This window comes from Chaetura pelagica, unplaced genomic scaffold (genome assembly GCF_000747805.2).
Source record: "Chaetura pelagica isolate M959 unplaced genomic scaffold, ChaPel_1.0 scaffold235, whole genome shotgun sequence".
NCBI classification, from domain to species: domain Eukaryota; kingdom Metazoa; phylum Chordata; class Aves; order Apodiformes; family Apodidae; genus Chaetura; species Chaetura pelagica.
In genome coordinates, this window is record NW_009953215.1 from 51618 (window position 1) to 66488 (window position 14871).

A 14871-nucleotide genomic window follows, 5' to 3' on the forward strand; every position below is an offset into this window, starting at 1 on the left:
CCCCAAGTATTTTTACTCTGCTATTCCTTGGCATTTTGTAATGAAATTCATGTTTCAGGGCTCTGTGTTACAGTCTGTACCCCCATACCAGGTGGTATTTTGTGCAACCACCATGTAGAATCTCTTTTCTGGAGATGAAGTTTCCCATTGGAGATGGTTCTCTGTAGCCATGAGAGCATCTGGCTATGAGCAAATTCTTGAAGGACTTTTGCATTCTTTATATCCAATCCTGCAATTTGTATCAGGAGTTTCTGCAGAGCATCACATTATACAGTTGTACTTAGCATCACTAAAACTTTCTGAAGGATGTATTTTAGTCAAAATAGCTAAATTTAATAGCTTGGGTTATTCACGAAATCTGTGATGATCAAAAGGGTTTTTTTGGACACCAGCTTCCAGAGTCTTAAGCACAGAGAACAGTAAGACTGTGAGTCACTGAAAGAGTGTTTTGAAACAGCAGTGATGGAAAAACCCATTTTCAAACCAGCTGTATAAATTAACTATTATTGTGTAGGAACCCTTTGTAAGGAAGTAAGCATGCTGACATTGTTGCTGGGCAAATGTCAAAACTGTAAGTCACTGTGTCTCCACTGACTTTCTTCTTGGAGTCAAAATCACAAGTCAAATCATATATAATTTATATATTTATTCCTGTTACTCCTGAATCAGTACTTAAGGATTCTCCCCTATGAAATTTCGCTGTGAATGTGAAGTGCATAGCAAAAATTACACTGCTGCCTCACTTCCTTCCATTGCCATCTGTGTGTGGGTGTCTTTGGGGGGCAGGATATCAAGAATTAGAAGAACCATTTCACAAGGAAAAGATCGTATTTCTTAGAGATATTGAAGTAGAAATGTGAAAAAAATTACAGTATTTCTTGATGCAATGCCGTGGTGAGTCACTGAAAGAGTGTTTTGAAACAGCAGTGATGGAAAAACCCATTTTCAAACCAGCTGTATAAATTAACTATTATTGTGTAGGAACCCTTTGTAAGGAAGTAAGCATGCTGACATTGTTGCTGGGCAAATGTCAAAACTGTAAGTCACTGTGTCTCCACTGACTTTCTTCTTGGAGTCAAAATCACAAGTCAAATCATATATAATTTATATATTTATTCCTGTTACTCCTGAATCAGTACTTAAGGATTCTCCCCTATGAAATTTCGCTGTGAATGTGAAGTGCATAGCAAAAATTACACTGCTGCCTCACTTCCTTCCATTGCCATCTGTGTGTGGGTGTCTTTGGGGGGCAGGATATCAAGAATTAGAAGAACCATTTCACAAGGAAAAGATCGTATTTCTTAGAGATATTGAAGTAGAAATGTGAAAAAAATTACAGTATTTCTTGATGCAATGCCGTGGTGAAGACTTTCACAGAGCTATTTTGTTGAACTTGAAGGCTGTGTTTTTACACACTATTTCCAAACTGCTGATGAAAAAAAAACAACTATTGCAGCTTTTATTGTTTTGCAAAGATCATGAAAGTGCAGCTTGCAGACACTTACTGATATGTATATGAGAGAAAGAACACAGAAGCTGCAGTATGTGATAAAAATGCAATGGAAAGTTAGTAAGTTTGCATTGGTTGGTGTAGTTGCTATTTCAATGAACATTTTTTCTAGCTTGGCTTTCTTTTCAAGACATTCTATTTCCAAAATCTGCAGAAACACTGTAAGCAGTATCTCCAGCTAGATACAGTGTGTATTTTTATGCATCTCTAAAAAGCCCCCAAACTAAATAATCTGATTTTATATTTAAAGCAGGTATAAACTGAGGTAGTTGAGATTTATGCAAATCATAAAATTAGATAACTTTACAGTTTATGTATGGACACCTAGTATACTTAAGAAAGGCTATAAAATTCTTTACAGTGGTTGCTCTTGTCTACAAACACTGCATGAAATAATGCTCTCTATTTTCTTCTGGCTCCACCCTGACACCATTCTGCTTGGCAGCCCTTTAGCCCTTGGGTGTCACTGGTCCATGTGCCCCTGGATACCTAGAGTATAGTGCCAATATAGCCCGAGCATAAACTTACTATTTTTCCTTCTCTAGAGGAAGAAAGCCATTTGATGACTTAGGAAATGCCTTCATTTGGAAATTTCAGCCACTGCTGAATTACTGAAAATAGCTTAATTTCAGTAATTGCATACAAATATATAAGACAAAGGGAAAACCCCTATGCCTGGGTGATGGCTTCCCTAGAGGAGCCCTCCATCATGAAACTGGCAATTAATTGCCCTTCTGTTGACTTGAAATTTGCTTGCTCATTAATAGAGAAGACTTAGGAGGTGATCAGTGAAATTTGGTGGTGTTTCCTCAGCAACAAACTCAAAAAAATTATTCATGTCAATCCTTCTGTTTTGTATATGAAGTTGTCAGCAAGATACAGTGAACCATCTAGTAGACTTAAAAAGAAAATCAGATAAAATATTTATGGTAAGAAGCAGTAAGTCCCTCAAAAATGTGTTGTCAGTTGTCCTGAAATAATCTTGGATTAATTTTCAGAGTGAGAATTCAAGATAGTTAGGCAACAGTGATGTTATTATTGCCCTTTCACATGTTATTTCAGGAACCAGAGGACAATCTTGGGATAGAAGTCACATAGACATTCCTTCCTCTGCTTTTCTTGATCAAGGATGCTCTTGCATTCATCCGCTGCTGTGTGCTGCGCCAGGATGCACTTGCCAATGCTGCTTGACTGCACAGCCTTCACTGCAATAGGGAGAAGGCTCCAGGTGCTCAAGTACCCACAAGGCAGTCCTGAAGCAAATAGCTTATTTTCTCCTGTTATTTCCAAAGCTATTTAAAACAATAGTGTTACAGCTCCAGCAAAGGGAATTAAAAGGGTCCCAGACCAGAATACCTAAAAAGTGAGGTGGAGACTCTCAGGTTCAAGTGACTGAAACTGATTGTGTCTGAGCAGAAATTTGAACTAAGTTGCCTCATGCCTTAGATAATATAAGCAGCAGGCAGTAGGCAACTGGGTTTTCATATAACTTAGTTTTTCTAAACAGTGTCAGTCTTTTCTTGCAAATGTTTAGCGCGAGGCAATGTTCTTCAGCAAGATTCTGAACTGCGGTGCTTGTTATAGCAGCCTTGGAATCACAGGGTTCCTATCTGTGGTTACTGGTATTTTGGCAGTTATGCACAGCTAGTGTCATCTCTAAACAGTCACTTGTGGCTTTTGAAGAGAACTAAGTAGAGGATGTCTTTTGAGAAGCTTTAGAGAGAAATGTTGCTGAAATGAAGCTGCAGTTTCTTTTGCTGGATATATCAGGGGCCTACGTGGATTGGCACTTTTAGGATAAAGTGTGGGCACAGATACACAGCCATGATTAATTGCCCTTTTAGACTTTATGAATGGGATTTCTGTTCTGAAGCTTGGTTATGAGACAAGGTGTGACTGCAGAATTTACATTACTGGATTTTGTTGGTCAGCACTTTTGAGTGATTTCATGTAGGTGTGGAACTGGAAGAGATTTTTCACATCCTGTCTTAGCTCTTTCACAGTATGAAAGTAGATTAATTTTCCTCTCTGAAGCAGAAATTCAGTGATTTAACAGTATAAAGCAACATGCTGTTCTTCACAAGGTTGTATTAGCCAGAAGCATGGATCCTTTCTGCCCTTCTAGGCTTAAGTATTTTTTGAGGATTTCTTACAGCATAGAATGAAAAAGTCCAACTCAGAAGTGGTAGGATGATTCATTTCAGGGTTTTATTTCTGTAAATTCTTGCGTTCATCTTCAGTCAAAAAATATATATATATTGCAACTTACATTGTTTTAAAACTAGAAAACGGTCATTAGCTTTGTGCTTGGGTAGTTTCATTAAAATAGGTCATATTCTCTGTACAGTTAATATTATTCAGATTAGATATGTCAGCCTCCAACTGGGTACAAGCTTCCTTGAGGAAGTGTGGTACATCTTGAATTATAATAAGTCAGAAGAGTACATTTATATATTAGTTTTCATTAAAAAAAAATTAAAAAGCAAGTGGCAGAAATAAATATGTGAAAGTTGAGATGCTGATTTCCTTAATCAAACTGGACTTTGATCAGTGATGTCTTTTGTTTAAAAGTCAAGCCATTTAAATGGTAAAGGTCAGTAGGTTAAATATATAAATGCAGCCAGCAGTGTACTCAAATTATCACAGTTTAAGATCAGTTGCCACTCATGGTAAACAATTAGACCAGACTCAAGGCCAAGTAGAAAGTCCAACCTCTGGGTTGGCACAAGCCCAGGCACAAATGCAGGCTGGGGGGAGAATGGCTGGAGAGCCATCCTGAGGAGAAGGACTTGGGGGTGGTAGTTGATGAGAAGCTCAACATGAGCTGCCAGTGTGTGCTGGAGCCCCGAGAGCAACTGCATCCTGGGCTGCATCAAAAGAAATGTGGCCAGCAGGGCCAGGGAGGGGATTCTGCCCCTCTGCTCTGGTGAGACTGTACCTGGAGTACTGTGTACAGCTCTGGAGCCCTCAGCACAAGAAAGACATGGAGCTGTTGGAGAAGGACCAGAGGAGGGCCATGAAGATGAGTAAAGGACTGGAGCACCTTTCCTATGAAGACAGGCTGAGGGAGTTGGGGCTGTTCAGCCTAGAGAAGAGAAGGCTCTGGGGAGACCTTAGGGCAGCCTTCCAGTACCTGAAGAGGCCTACAGGAAAGCTGTGGAGGGGCTTTTCACCAGAGAGGGTAGTGATAGGAGAAGCAGTAATGGTTTTAAACTGAAAGAGAGGAGATTTAGGTTAGACGTTGTGAAGAAATTGTTCACCATGAGGGTAGTAAGGTGCTGGAATATGTTGCCCAGAGAGGATGTATGATTTTTAAGGTCCCTTCCAACCCAAATCATTCTTTGTTTCTAAGATACAAGTCAAAATGACATAATTCCCTTCTCTCCCAATGAAAAAAAAGAAGGAAATATGGAAATCTAGGGCTCTTTCCTTACTAATATAGTAACAGTCTTGTTGTATCAAACTTAAAAACTGGTATTTTCTAGTGTAATATATATTAAGTTTTCCCTACTGTGAGTTGCCCTCCATAAAATTCTCCAGTTTCTACAGCTGATGAAGTATCTAGTGTGCAATTCTTACAAGGAGCATTTGAGGGAACTTGGGTTGTTTAGTGTGGAGAAAAGGAGGCAGAGAGGAGACCATATTGCTCCCTACACCTACCTGAAAGGAGGTTATAGCAAGGTGGGATTCAGTCTCTTCTCCCAAGTAGCAAGTGATAGGACAAGAGGAAATGGTCTCAAATTGCACCAGGGAAGGTTTAGATTGGATATTAGGAAAAATTCATTCATCAAAAGTTTTGTCAAGCATTGGAACAGGCTGCCCAGGGAAGTGGTTGAATCACCACCCCTGGAGGTATCTTAAAGGTGTGTAGATGTGATGCTTAGGGACATGGTTGACTTGGTAGTGCTAGATTAATGGTTAGAGTTGATGATCTTACAGGTTTTTTTTCCAACCAAAATGATTCTATAATTCAAGATCAGGTGGTGGTGAAGCGCTGAAGGTGACCCAGCTGCCCAAGGAGCTGCCTCAACAGAGCTCCTTGATGATCTCCTGCCTTTCAGCAAGCAAGCAATGAGCTCAGCATCCTGGCTTTCACAGCACAGGACAACCATTGCAATGGTCATGTTGCTCTTGAGAGTTCAGATGGCAAAACTTTGGTGAAGATAACATAAAAAATGGCTGGCTTCTCAACAGCAAAGCCTTCTCTCTTTATATCAATAATACAGGGGATCTTCCTGCGTTCCTGTCTCTCTTTATCATCTGTAAATACATGTTAAGAAAAGAATAAATTTTGGTCAGTAAACCAAGATCTTAGTAGTGAGAAGGTATTTTTTTGCAAGGTTTAACCTATCTCCTCATGAAATAAAAAATCATAAAATTTCTCGGTGGTCTCATGATTAGAGATTCTGATTCATAAAATATACCTTCTTGTAACTTGAATCTTCTTCAGCTAAATACGCTTTTGAATTTTTAAAAAGATAGAGCATTTTCAATTTTATATTTCAGAACTACAATCATATTTTTTTGTTGTTGTTGTCAGATCAAGGCTCATTGCTTCTCTGCATAGCAAAAAATGGATCCGTAATTCCTTTGAAAACTCCTGTAGTTCAGAATCAACACCTTTTTGAAATGCGCTGCAAATACTTGCTTGAAATAAGGGCTTTGTTCTTGAAAACTAACCTTAGCACTGACCTGGCCTTTATGACTCTGACTTGGAAATTAACATTGCAGAGTCCAGAGAGCACGCTTTCCTCAAAAATACTTTTCTTAAGATTCTGTGACAGCTTCAGCAACTGCTATTTTTGTTCCAGTTTTTTTAAATATAATAACTTGTGGAGTTTTCAGCTAGTACATTTTACAAAGAAATCGTTTATGTATGAATGTAAATAATTTTTTGATCCTTTCTTCAAATAAATTGAAAGTAGTATTTTTGGACTTGAGTAAAATCCTGTGAATTATATTGCCTTTACCTGGATAGCTGCTGGCATTTTAGGAATCTCACTGTTGACTCTCAGTCTAAAATAAGTGCTCTTTTAATGGTTTCCACTAGCTCTAATATATTATTACAAATGAACACTTTGTCTTGTTCAGTTTTATTTGCTATTGAAATTGGCATGACAATTGAGGGTTCTTCTGGAATTTCAAAATTCAGTTGGCCATTTAATTTCAGTCTTCTGAACTTTACAGATGTCACACTCAACTTGACTTTTTACTGCCTTCTGGAAGTGAGGCGGGGAGACTTGGAGAACTTAGCTTGAGAATCTGCTCTGAAAATATTATTATTGGAGCTTTGTTATCACACGTTACCAGCGACTGGCACATTAAACAGGATACAGAAACTGAATACCTCTCTCGTAGAGCAAACATTTTCTTTTTTGAATTGCTGAAGTTTTCCTGTTCAGGACAGTCCCATACCAAGACAGTGGCTTCCATAAAATTTGTATAATCTGACTAGCTTGTCTTTTTCATAGATTCCTGGTGATAAAACAGATTGAGGTTTGAAGGTTAAAGATGTTTTCTCCTGTTAAGTACTAGTTCTTGTTTACAAATAATTAAATCTGTAATATTTTTATTCTAATTCTTGGATCACGATTCCTGGCAATGTGAAATGTAGTGTATGAAAAATGACATTAATCTACTGGTCATCAGATTTTGAAAGCTAGAACTCAAAAGGAAATATTGCTTTTATGTAAAGCGTTCACCTGTTTTGCTGCCTTGTTCTTTTCCTGAGATAAGAAATGATAGTAATTACTTCACTTTTAGAAACACATTTACATAATAAATAAACCTTAGAAAAGGGCATAGGATTGATTGAATTAAATAGTTTTGATGGTTAGGCATTGAAAGTAACGGCTAAAAGAACACACAGCAAACTATACCTTTATTATTCCTTTTAGGACTAGAGTGGTCAACAAGATCTCACACAGGAATATGAACTGATAAATTTCTCAGTTGTGATATGATAACTTACTTGCAACTTTGTTTTACCTGAAGAGCCTTCACACTAGGAAGAGAGTGTTTAGCTGGCTCTAACTGCTGTTCAGGCTTTCGGGTACCAGGGGAGTGGCTTCAGAGTAAATTGTCAATAGAGCAGTAATGATCTTTCAGAATCAGATGATACAATTGCAAAGAAATCCCATTTCCCACTGTTTTTTTTATAATAAGCCAGAAGACAGTGTAATGGAGAGGTGAAATTTCTAATGTGTAGACCATGTACACAAATGTGATGCCAGGAGCTGAGAACTGAGGAGTATTGTATGTCATGGTAGGAAAGTTCTCAAAACAGGTAAAGAGGGAAGAAGTATTTGAAGATGAGATTAAAAAAATACATAAAAATAAAATACTTTGAAGTAGAAATATCTGTTTGAAACATTTTTTATAAATCCAACAGCATTTAAAAGTAAGTTGCCTCATTTGAGAAACAAGTCCATGTAAATGCCATTAGAAATTATGCTACTGGAGTTTAATATCTATGAAAATTTAGAAATGTAACATAGTAATGAAAATTTCTGCTCTGGACATGCTTGTAAATCTCCACAGTTTTCATTATTATGTAATCAATGTAGTAATGCATACACCCATGAAAATAATGAGCTAATCAACTATGCTTTGTACATGATAAAGCTATTCACTAACTGTAATTTAAAAAAAAAATAAAATCAAGCTACAAAATTATAGTCTTTAAAATTAAGAGAGTATGAAGAAATTTATTTCTTCTCTGAAATGCTTTTTTAAACCGTCATAGTAATTTCCCTATGAAGACCAAAGGAAATTACGCGCTATAGGAAGTACAGGAAGAAGTCTGGATCTAGGGAGTGACAGAGGAAATATCCTTTGCATTCTAATGTTATGTATTACTGTCCATCCATGAGCTTTTTATTGTTTGATTTGTTTTATATTTGTGTAGATTGCTTAGATTTTTATTATATTCTTAAACTTAAGGGTTATGAAAGAATTATGTTATTATGTCTGATGAGAAATGGATGAGCAACCTAAACATTGCATTTAAAAAGAAGAATTGCATAACATGTCTCTTTTCAGCATTGCTTATCTGAACTGGAGGCAGCATGCAACTCTCATGAAAGAGGGAGGACACGCACATAATCCCCCCTCACTGTTTCAGTTTATTTTCCCCTTCAGGCAATTGGTTATTTAAAGATGGTTAAAAACATGCGTTTGTCTTTTTGCCTGCAGAACTGCTTCATAATTTATTTTGTCATTCATGCTTACAGTGGATGAAATACAACTGTAGCTTTCAATCTGAAAACCAGGACTGACTTCAGCTTGTGACTTGGCACATAGAGTGCAAAGTGTAATAGGAAGTGCATGGCTAAGAGGAGCAGAGGGGTTAGGAATTAGTAAGAGGAGTTGGAAGGATAATGGAAAAGACAGCAGGGAATCTGGTGTTGAAGGTGTTAAGAGACAAGCAATCACATGGAACCTAAAAGTAAGGACAGGAAATTAAATAGGAAGAAATGGATAGGCAGTAAATGAAGGGATATAGAGGAAAAGAGGCTGGAGCTGGAAGGAAAGAGTTTTCACACCAAGGGAAAAATTAGTTCTGTCTAGAACTTAGCTATGGGGAGGAGTTTGAAGCATTCATTGTACACATTTAGGTAACTGAATATGTTTTTACTGGTAGCCAGCAGAATAGGTTGAAAGTCACTACAGCAGAAGTTATCATAAAAGATAATAAAATCAGAAGTTAAAGTTGAACACAAACTGCAGCTATTAAGAGGATCTCATAATGCCATGTATTATTCACAAGGAGGTTTTTAAGCCTCCAGCATAGCCTGCAGCATATACTCCATATATTGCAATGTGTGTTGCATTTATGTTTTCTACGCTTTGTTTGTAAACTAATTTGGAAGGTGGGGAAAACTTAGTATTAACTCAATAAAGTGCTTGTTTTTCTATGTAAATTCTACAATAACGTAATTTGTGTAATGCAGGCTATTATCATACCCTTAATGCACTTCTATTACATTTTATGAGTCTTGGCCAAAAGAAAGGAGTGGTATGTTTCAGTGATAAAAGAAAAGAAACAAACAAACAAACAAACAAAACAACAAAAAAGAAACAAAAAAGAAACAAAAAAGAAATATAATGGTCTGGTTTTTTTCTAGACAAACTGAACAAAAAATGTAGTGGTGTCTCATATGGTAGAACAGTATTAATTAATTAATTGGCCTAGGGAACAGAAGAATAGTAAGAGAAAACTCACTAATCTACAAATGCCTGTTGTTTTGTTCCTAGGTTCAGACATTGTTCAATGGTTAACGAAGAACTTATCTATAGAAGACCCAGGTAATTTCTCTTTTTTTCATGTCTGAAAATTCTATATTGTCATTTTATGTGATAGGACCTGACTTTGTCTTCTGTTGCACTGAGGGTGGTCAGGCAGCATTTGACCACTATAATTTCAATACCAAAACAGACAGCATCAAACCTCAGAAACCTCTGCTAAGAACATGTGGATTTTGGTTATCTGTTTTATTGGAGCATGTACCAGGAAACAAGAAGATGGACAAAAATAAAAATTACAGCTGCTTTAATTAGTAGAAATTTAGTTTAAGTTCTGCTCCATGAGAAATTTATTCAATGCCAGGCTAAATAGTTTGTTAAGCATATGTTGCCCTCTTAACATCATTTTTCAATATATATAAAATAAATAGAATAAATAAATTCTGCTCTTGTGCTGTTACTAAGAACTTAATTTCAATTCTTAGGTTTGGGCACTTTCATAACATCCTAAATGGAAAGTGAACTGTAAATAAAATCAGTGTGATGAGGAAGGACAGTTCATGGCTTGATCAGCTGAGTTAGAATATGAAAGTAAAGCTTTCCTTTGAAGCTCTGCCACAGGTTTCTTGTGCAGTCAGCAACAAATGAAGTTTAGTGCATATCCAATATTTATATCCTTGATTTACAGGAATCTGTTACGTGGTCTGAAAATTTCCGTAAGCAATGATGTTCCTGTTATCTTTGGTTAGTGGATAGATAATCTTCCTTCTTTAAAGCATGATCAAAAATACTTCTTTTTCCTCTCTCCATTTCATACTTTTGGGCATGGAATATATGTTTTATTTTATTTTAATGTAAAAAAATGTGGGGTTTTGTCATAGTAGAAATTAAAGTATGAGCAGTTTGGAATTCTAGCAAAACAAGTAAAATCACTGGTAGTTTAAAACTGACTTGAATGAGGAACTATTATAAATACATAATTAGATATTTGTAAATGGCCAGTGAACAACTTATTGATACATTACATGAAATTTATCACTAATTGCTTTTAGTTTTATGTAACTTTACACAGTCATGTGTTTGCTTCCTGAAGATAAAGTGGAGATTGTAAGAGACCTGTGTATTTCTTAGGTGTCAGCTACAAAACACTCACCTGAGAGTTTTAAAGATTGCAATTCTATGTTTATTTGATATGGAAACTTAACCTTTATTTGTCAAACCAGAACTACAATATTGGGATAGGCTGTCATTCACTTTATCTGGTGATTGCAAAATTGGGAAAACCTTAAACCAAATGGAAAACATGGTTCTATGTTGATATCCAATTAAAACTAAACAAATACACAAAGTACTAACATATGCACCCAGAATACCACAGTTATTTAATTTAAGTTGGGTTTTATCCTTCTGGATTGCATGGATGGAAAAAACTATCCACACTGACAAAAATACCACATGCATGTCAGATCTAGTCCAAAGTCAGCTATCTGGACCTGGCTGGATGTAAATCTTCAGATAGCCATTGCCCTAAATGCTGCCTTTGGGTAGTGACCAGAATTGCCAGGTAGCAGTGAACCTGACAGATAATGAAGAAGAGCTATTCACATGGCAAAACTTCTGAAAATACTCTCTTTTGTAAAATTTTTAAGTGATTTTGTAAGTATCTTTTAATTCTAGTTCTAGGCAAGACAATCTAGAATTTCTTGTGGAAAACCCCTAAATTTCATTGAACTGTTGTCACCATAATTTTGAATTCCAGTATCTTCTGTGCCCTTTTCACCAATGTGTCAGGCTTTTACTATGGCTGTCTTTTCAAACTTCCTCCTAAGTTCCTGTTAGAAAGTTTGTGAAGTTATGCAGTTTTGTGATGTGGAGATAAATAATGCTTCTGTTTGCACTGAAAGTTGTAATCTCCATCTAATTTTGATATTAGCAACATACCTGTAAGAGCAATATAAAGTAGGCTTTGGTTCACCTATTTTAGGAGTATATTCTACGCTGTCTAGAAAAATGTAAGGATTATTTGCACATCTCATCTACCAGTGCTGTGAACTATTCACAAGAGCAAGGCATGCAAATTGTGATTTAAGGGTTAAGTGCACAGATAGATTCACAGTATCATAGAACAGCCTGGGTTAGAAAGGACTTTGAAACATCATCTGATCCAACCTTTCATGGAAAATGGACCCTTAATGAGATACACCCTATCCAGTTGCATCTTGAAAACCTCCAGAGATGGGGGACTCTACCACATCCTTGAGGAAGTTGTTCCAGTGATTGATTGTTCTTACCGACAAATTTTTGTTTCTTATTTGAAGATGGAACCTCTCCCCGTGCAACATATACCCATTGCCTCTTGCCGTATCTTTGTGACTCCTTGTGAAAAGAGCCTTCATCCTCTTTGTAGCTGCTCTTTAAGTACTGGAAAATTGTGATGATGTGAAAACACCCTAATTCCTTCAGTCAACTTGTTCTTTACTAGAACAAGAAACTAGTTAGAAGGAAGTGGCACTACAGTACATTAAAACAAACAAACAAACAAAAAAGCAAAGCAAACCAAGAAAACCAAACCAACAAAACCATTATGTAGTGCAAGTTTTTTTTTTTCATTTGTTTTGCTTCAGTACCATGTAGTGGAAATGAGGAAGGCTGTTTTATGGATAGTGGGACAATAAAAAGCAGGAGAAGGTCTTGCAGCAATATTTGCTATCACTGTGTTAATAAGTGTAAAGTTTTTATCTGAAAACAGCAATTTCAAGTAAAAAATAGTTACTAGTATAAATGGCCAGTCAAAAAACCCCTGGATATTTTTCATACATGGAAAGTAATTTCCTGTGGAAGATTTGAAAGATTTTGGCTTGCTACAGTAAATATCCATCAATAAAATAAACTGGAGATGTAGAGCAGATTCTGCTAAATTGTACCAGATTTGAAGTTATTTCAGTGGAGCAGAGTAGATCTTGTGCCCAGAATAGCTGTGTGCAACATATAGTTGCTTTTATATTGTTTGCTTTTCATATATGTACTTTAAAAATGTTTCTGTTTCAGCCTACAATTAATCTGTAAAATTTTAAGAAACAGAAATTATCTAAGTTATTTTTAATTTGGTCATAAAAATAAGCCTGATCTCAACCTGAAAAGCAATTACAGTTTACAGAATTGCAAGGGCTTGTGGTTTGGTGCTTAGACATGTGTTTGCTGAATTGACCATAACAGGGTAAGTGCTGACTCTTCACTGATGGTGCCAATTACTGTTAATGCGGAAAATCTACTCTGTTTTTCTACAGTGTGTTTTTCTTTTTTTAAAGTGATAATTAGCGCTGTGATATGTTCCAGATTGACCACACTAGAGACTGAAGTCCTGTCAATCCTAAGAGGAAAAAATAGAACAAAGAAGAGTAGATGAGCTGATTTAAAGGTGTCAGCTGAAATTGCCAAGACTAATTCTGTACTTTGTTCTTACACTGCTTTTTTTTATGCCCTTTGGGCAGACATTTAATTTCTCTATTCCCTAGCATGCCAACTTGCTAATGGTAAATCATGCTGTCATCTTAAAGGAGAAAAGACAGAGTCAGTTTTCTTTTATTTTAATCATGTAAATGTGTGTTATTCACAAACACACATTTCACCCTTAAATGAGCTCATCAATAATTTCTATATAGGTGGCTCAGAAAGTGCCTTTAAGAGTTGATATTATGTGAAGCCATCATCCCCTTGTTCCTTTATAGTACCCTAACTCCTGACTGTGATTTTAAAAATTTACTTCTATCTGCAAAGCAAATTGAATTTGACTGAAGGTACTTCATGATTGGGTGGTTACTCTAGCAGAGCCACAGTTCTGCACCCAGCTCTAGGATGCAAACCCTTTGCATTCAGATTGTCTTGGTCCAGCTCATTTTGGCAGTCTGTTGAAGGACTTTGCTATTGCTCGTAGGCATCAAGAATTACACTAAAGTATATATGACTAAATCGATCACCCAGTTGTGATTTTTCAACTTCAGTTCTTGCCATAATTTCTTTTTCCACCTGACTGATCTAGCTAATTTGTAATTGGTTGCTCACCATCAACCATGTAAACTGTGGTCGCTGATCCAGTGCAATAAAAAGGGAGGATTCAGTAGCATGACATCTGTTTGTGTTTCTTCTACCTTTCCTACCTCTGCTTTGTAGTAAAATCTCTCTCCAGCAGCTGCTGTACTGATAACAACCTTGATAATACACCATACTTGCTCTAAAGAGTTACAGGAAATAGATTAGTATTTTTATTCATTATTTGAGTTTATGAAAGTACACTAGAAAAACTGGTCATGTCTAAGTTATTTTTGCCCCTTTTCCTACGCAATAAGGTAGCAGCGAAGGGCAGGAGCCAGAGGAGATGTTCTAAGTGCAAGTGGAGAGAGGTTCTTCCAGAGTTTGCTGACAGAGAAAAGACCCTCTTACGAAAAGGAAGAAGGAAGGGAATTGAAGGGTCATGCTTATGCTTGCAGCCTTTGCATTAATCAAAAATACACAGAGTAGAATGCATCCCATTTATCAATTTAACAAAAAACAAAACAAAACAAAAAAAAAAGTTGATAAAAGGGATTTACTCTGCCTGCACACAGACTGTAACCCTCATACTAGGAACCAAGGAACACCAAGACACTCAGTTTTTTCATATGTCTAATGGAAACTTGGGCACATTTTGTCCAATGAAGCAAATCTCATTAAGTCAAGTCTAGTGTAAATAACTTTCTAACTTTCTTCTACTGGGTGAATTTTATCTGAGCTTGTCAGGTCCTGTAACATTTAAATGGAATAATGACTTTCATTTCAGATGAACTGAAAGAAATAAAACTTAAATCCTGCTTGGGAATAGAAAATGTCAAAATGTACAGACACTGCTTTAGTACCACTGGTATTAATGTTGTGATACTCAAGCAAAATCAAAATGTATGGGTCAATTTTCCTTTTGTTATGTGTAATGTGGGTGGCACTTACCTGTGGGTGGCAGTCGGTGGGCTTCTAGCCACTGCTGGGGTTTCAGGACTACAGTGTTAAGTGTTCATATGCGAGGTAATTTTATTGCCCAAGTACATTACATAGATTTTGGAAATGGTGAGCATAGGTGTATTGCC

The 14871-nt window shown here is 36.6% G+C and overlaps 1 protein-coding gene across 2 annotated transcripts in view; it reads left to right on the forward strand.

Annotated features, from left to right (window-relative positions):
- The window catches only part of RGS7 (regulator of G-protein signaling 7), a 147987-nt gene that overhangs the window by 34955 nt on the left and 98161 nt on the right, over positions 1–14871 (forward strand). For both annotated transcript variants that reach the window (XM_009997572.1, XM_009997573.1), the window contains exon 2: positions 9767–9817. In XM_009997572.1, the coding sequence (XP_009995874.1) occupies positions 9767–9817 (51 nt within the window). The remainder of the gene's footprint in view (positions 1–9766; positions 9818–14871) is intronic.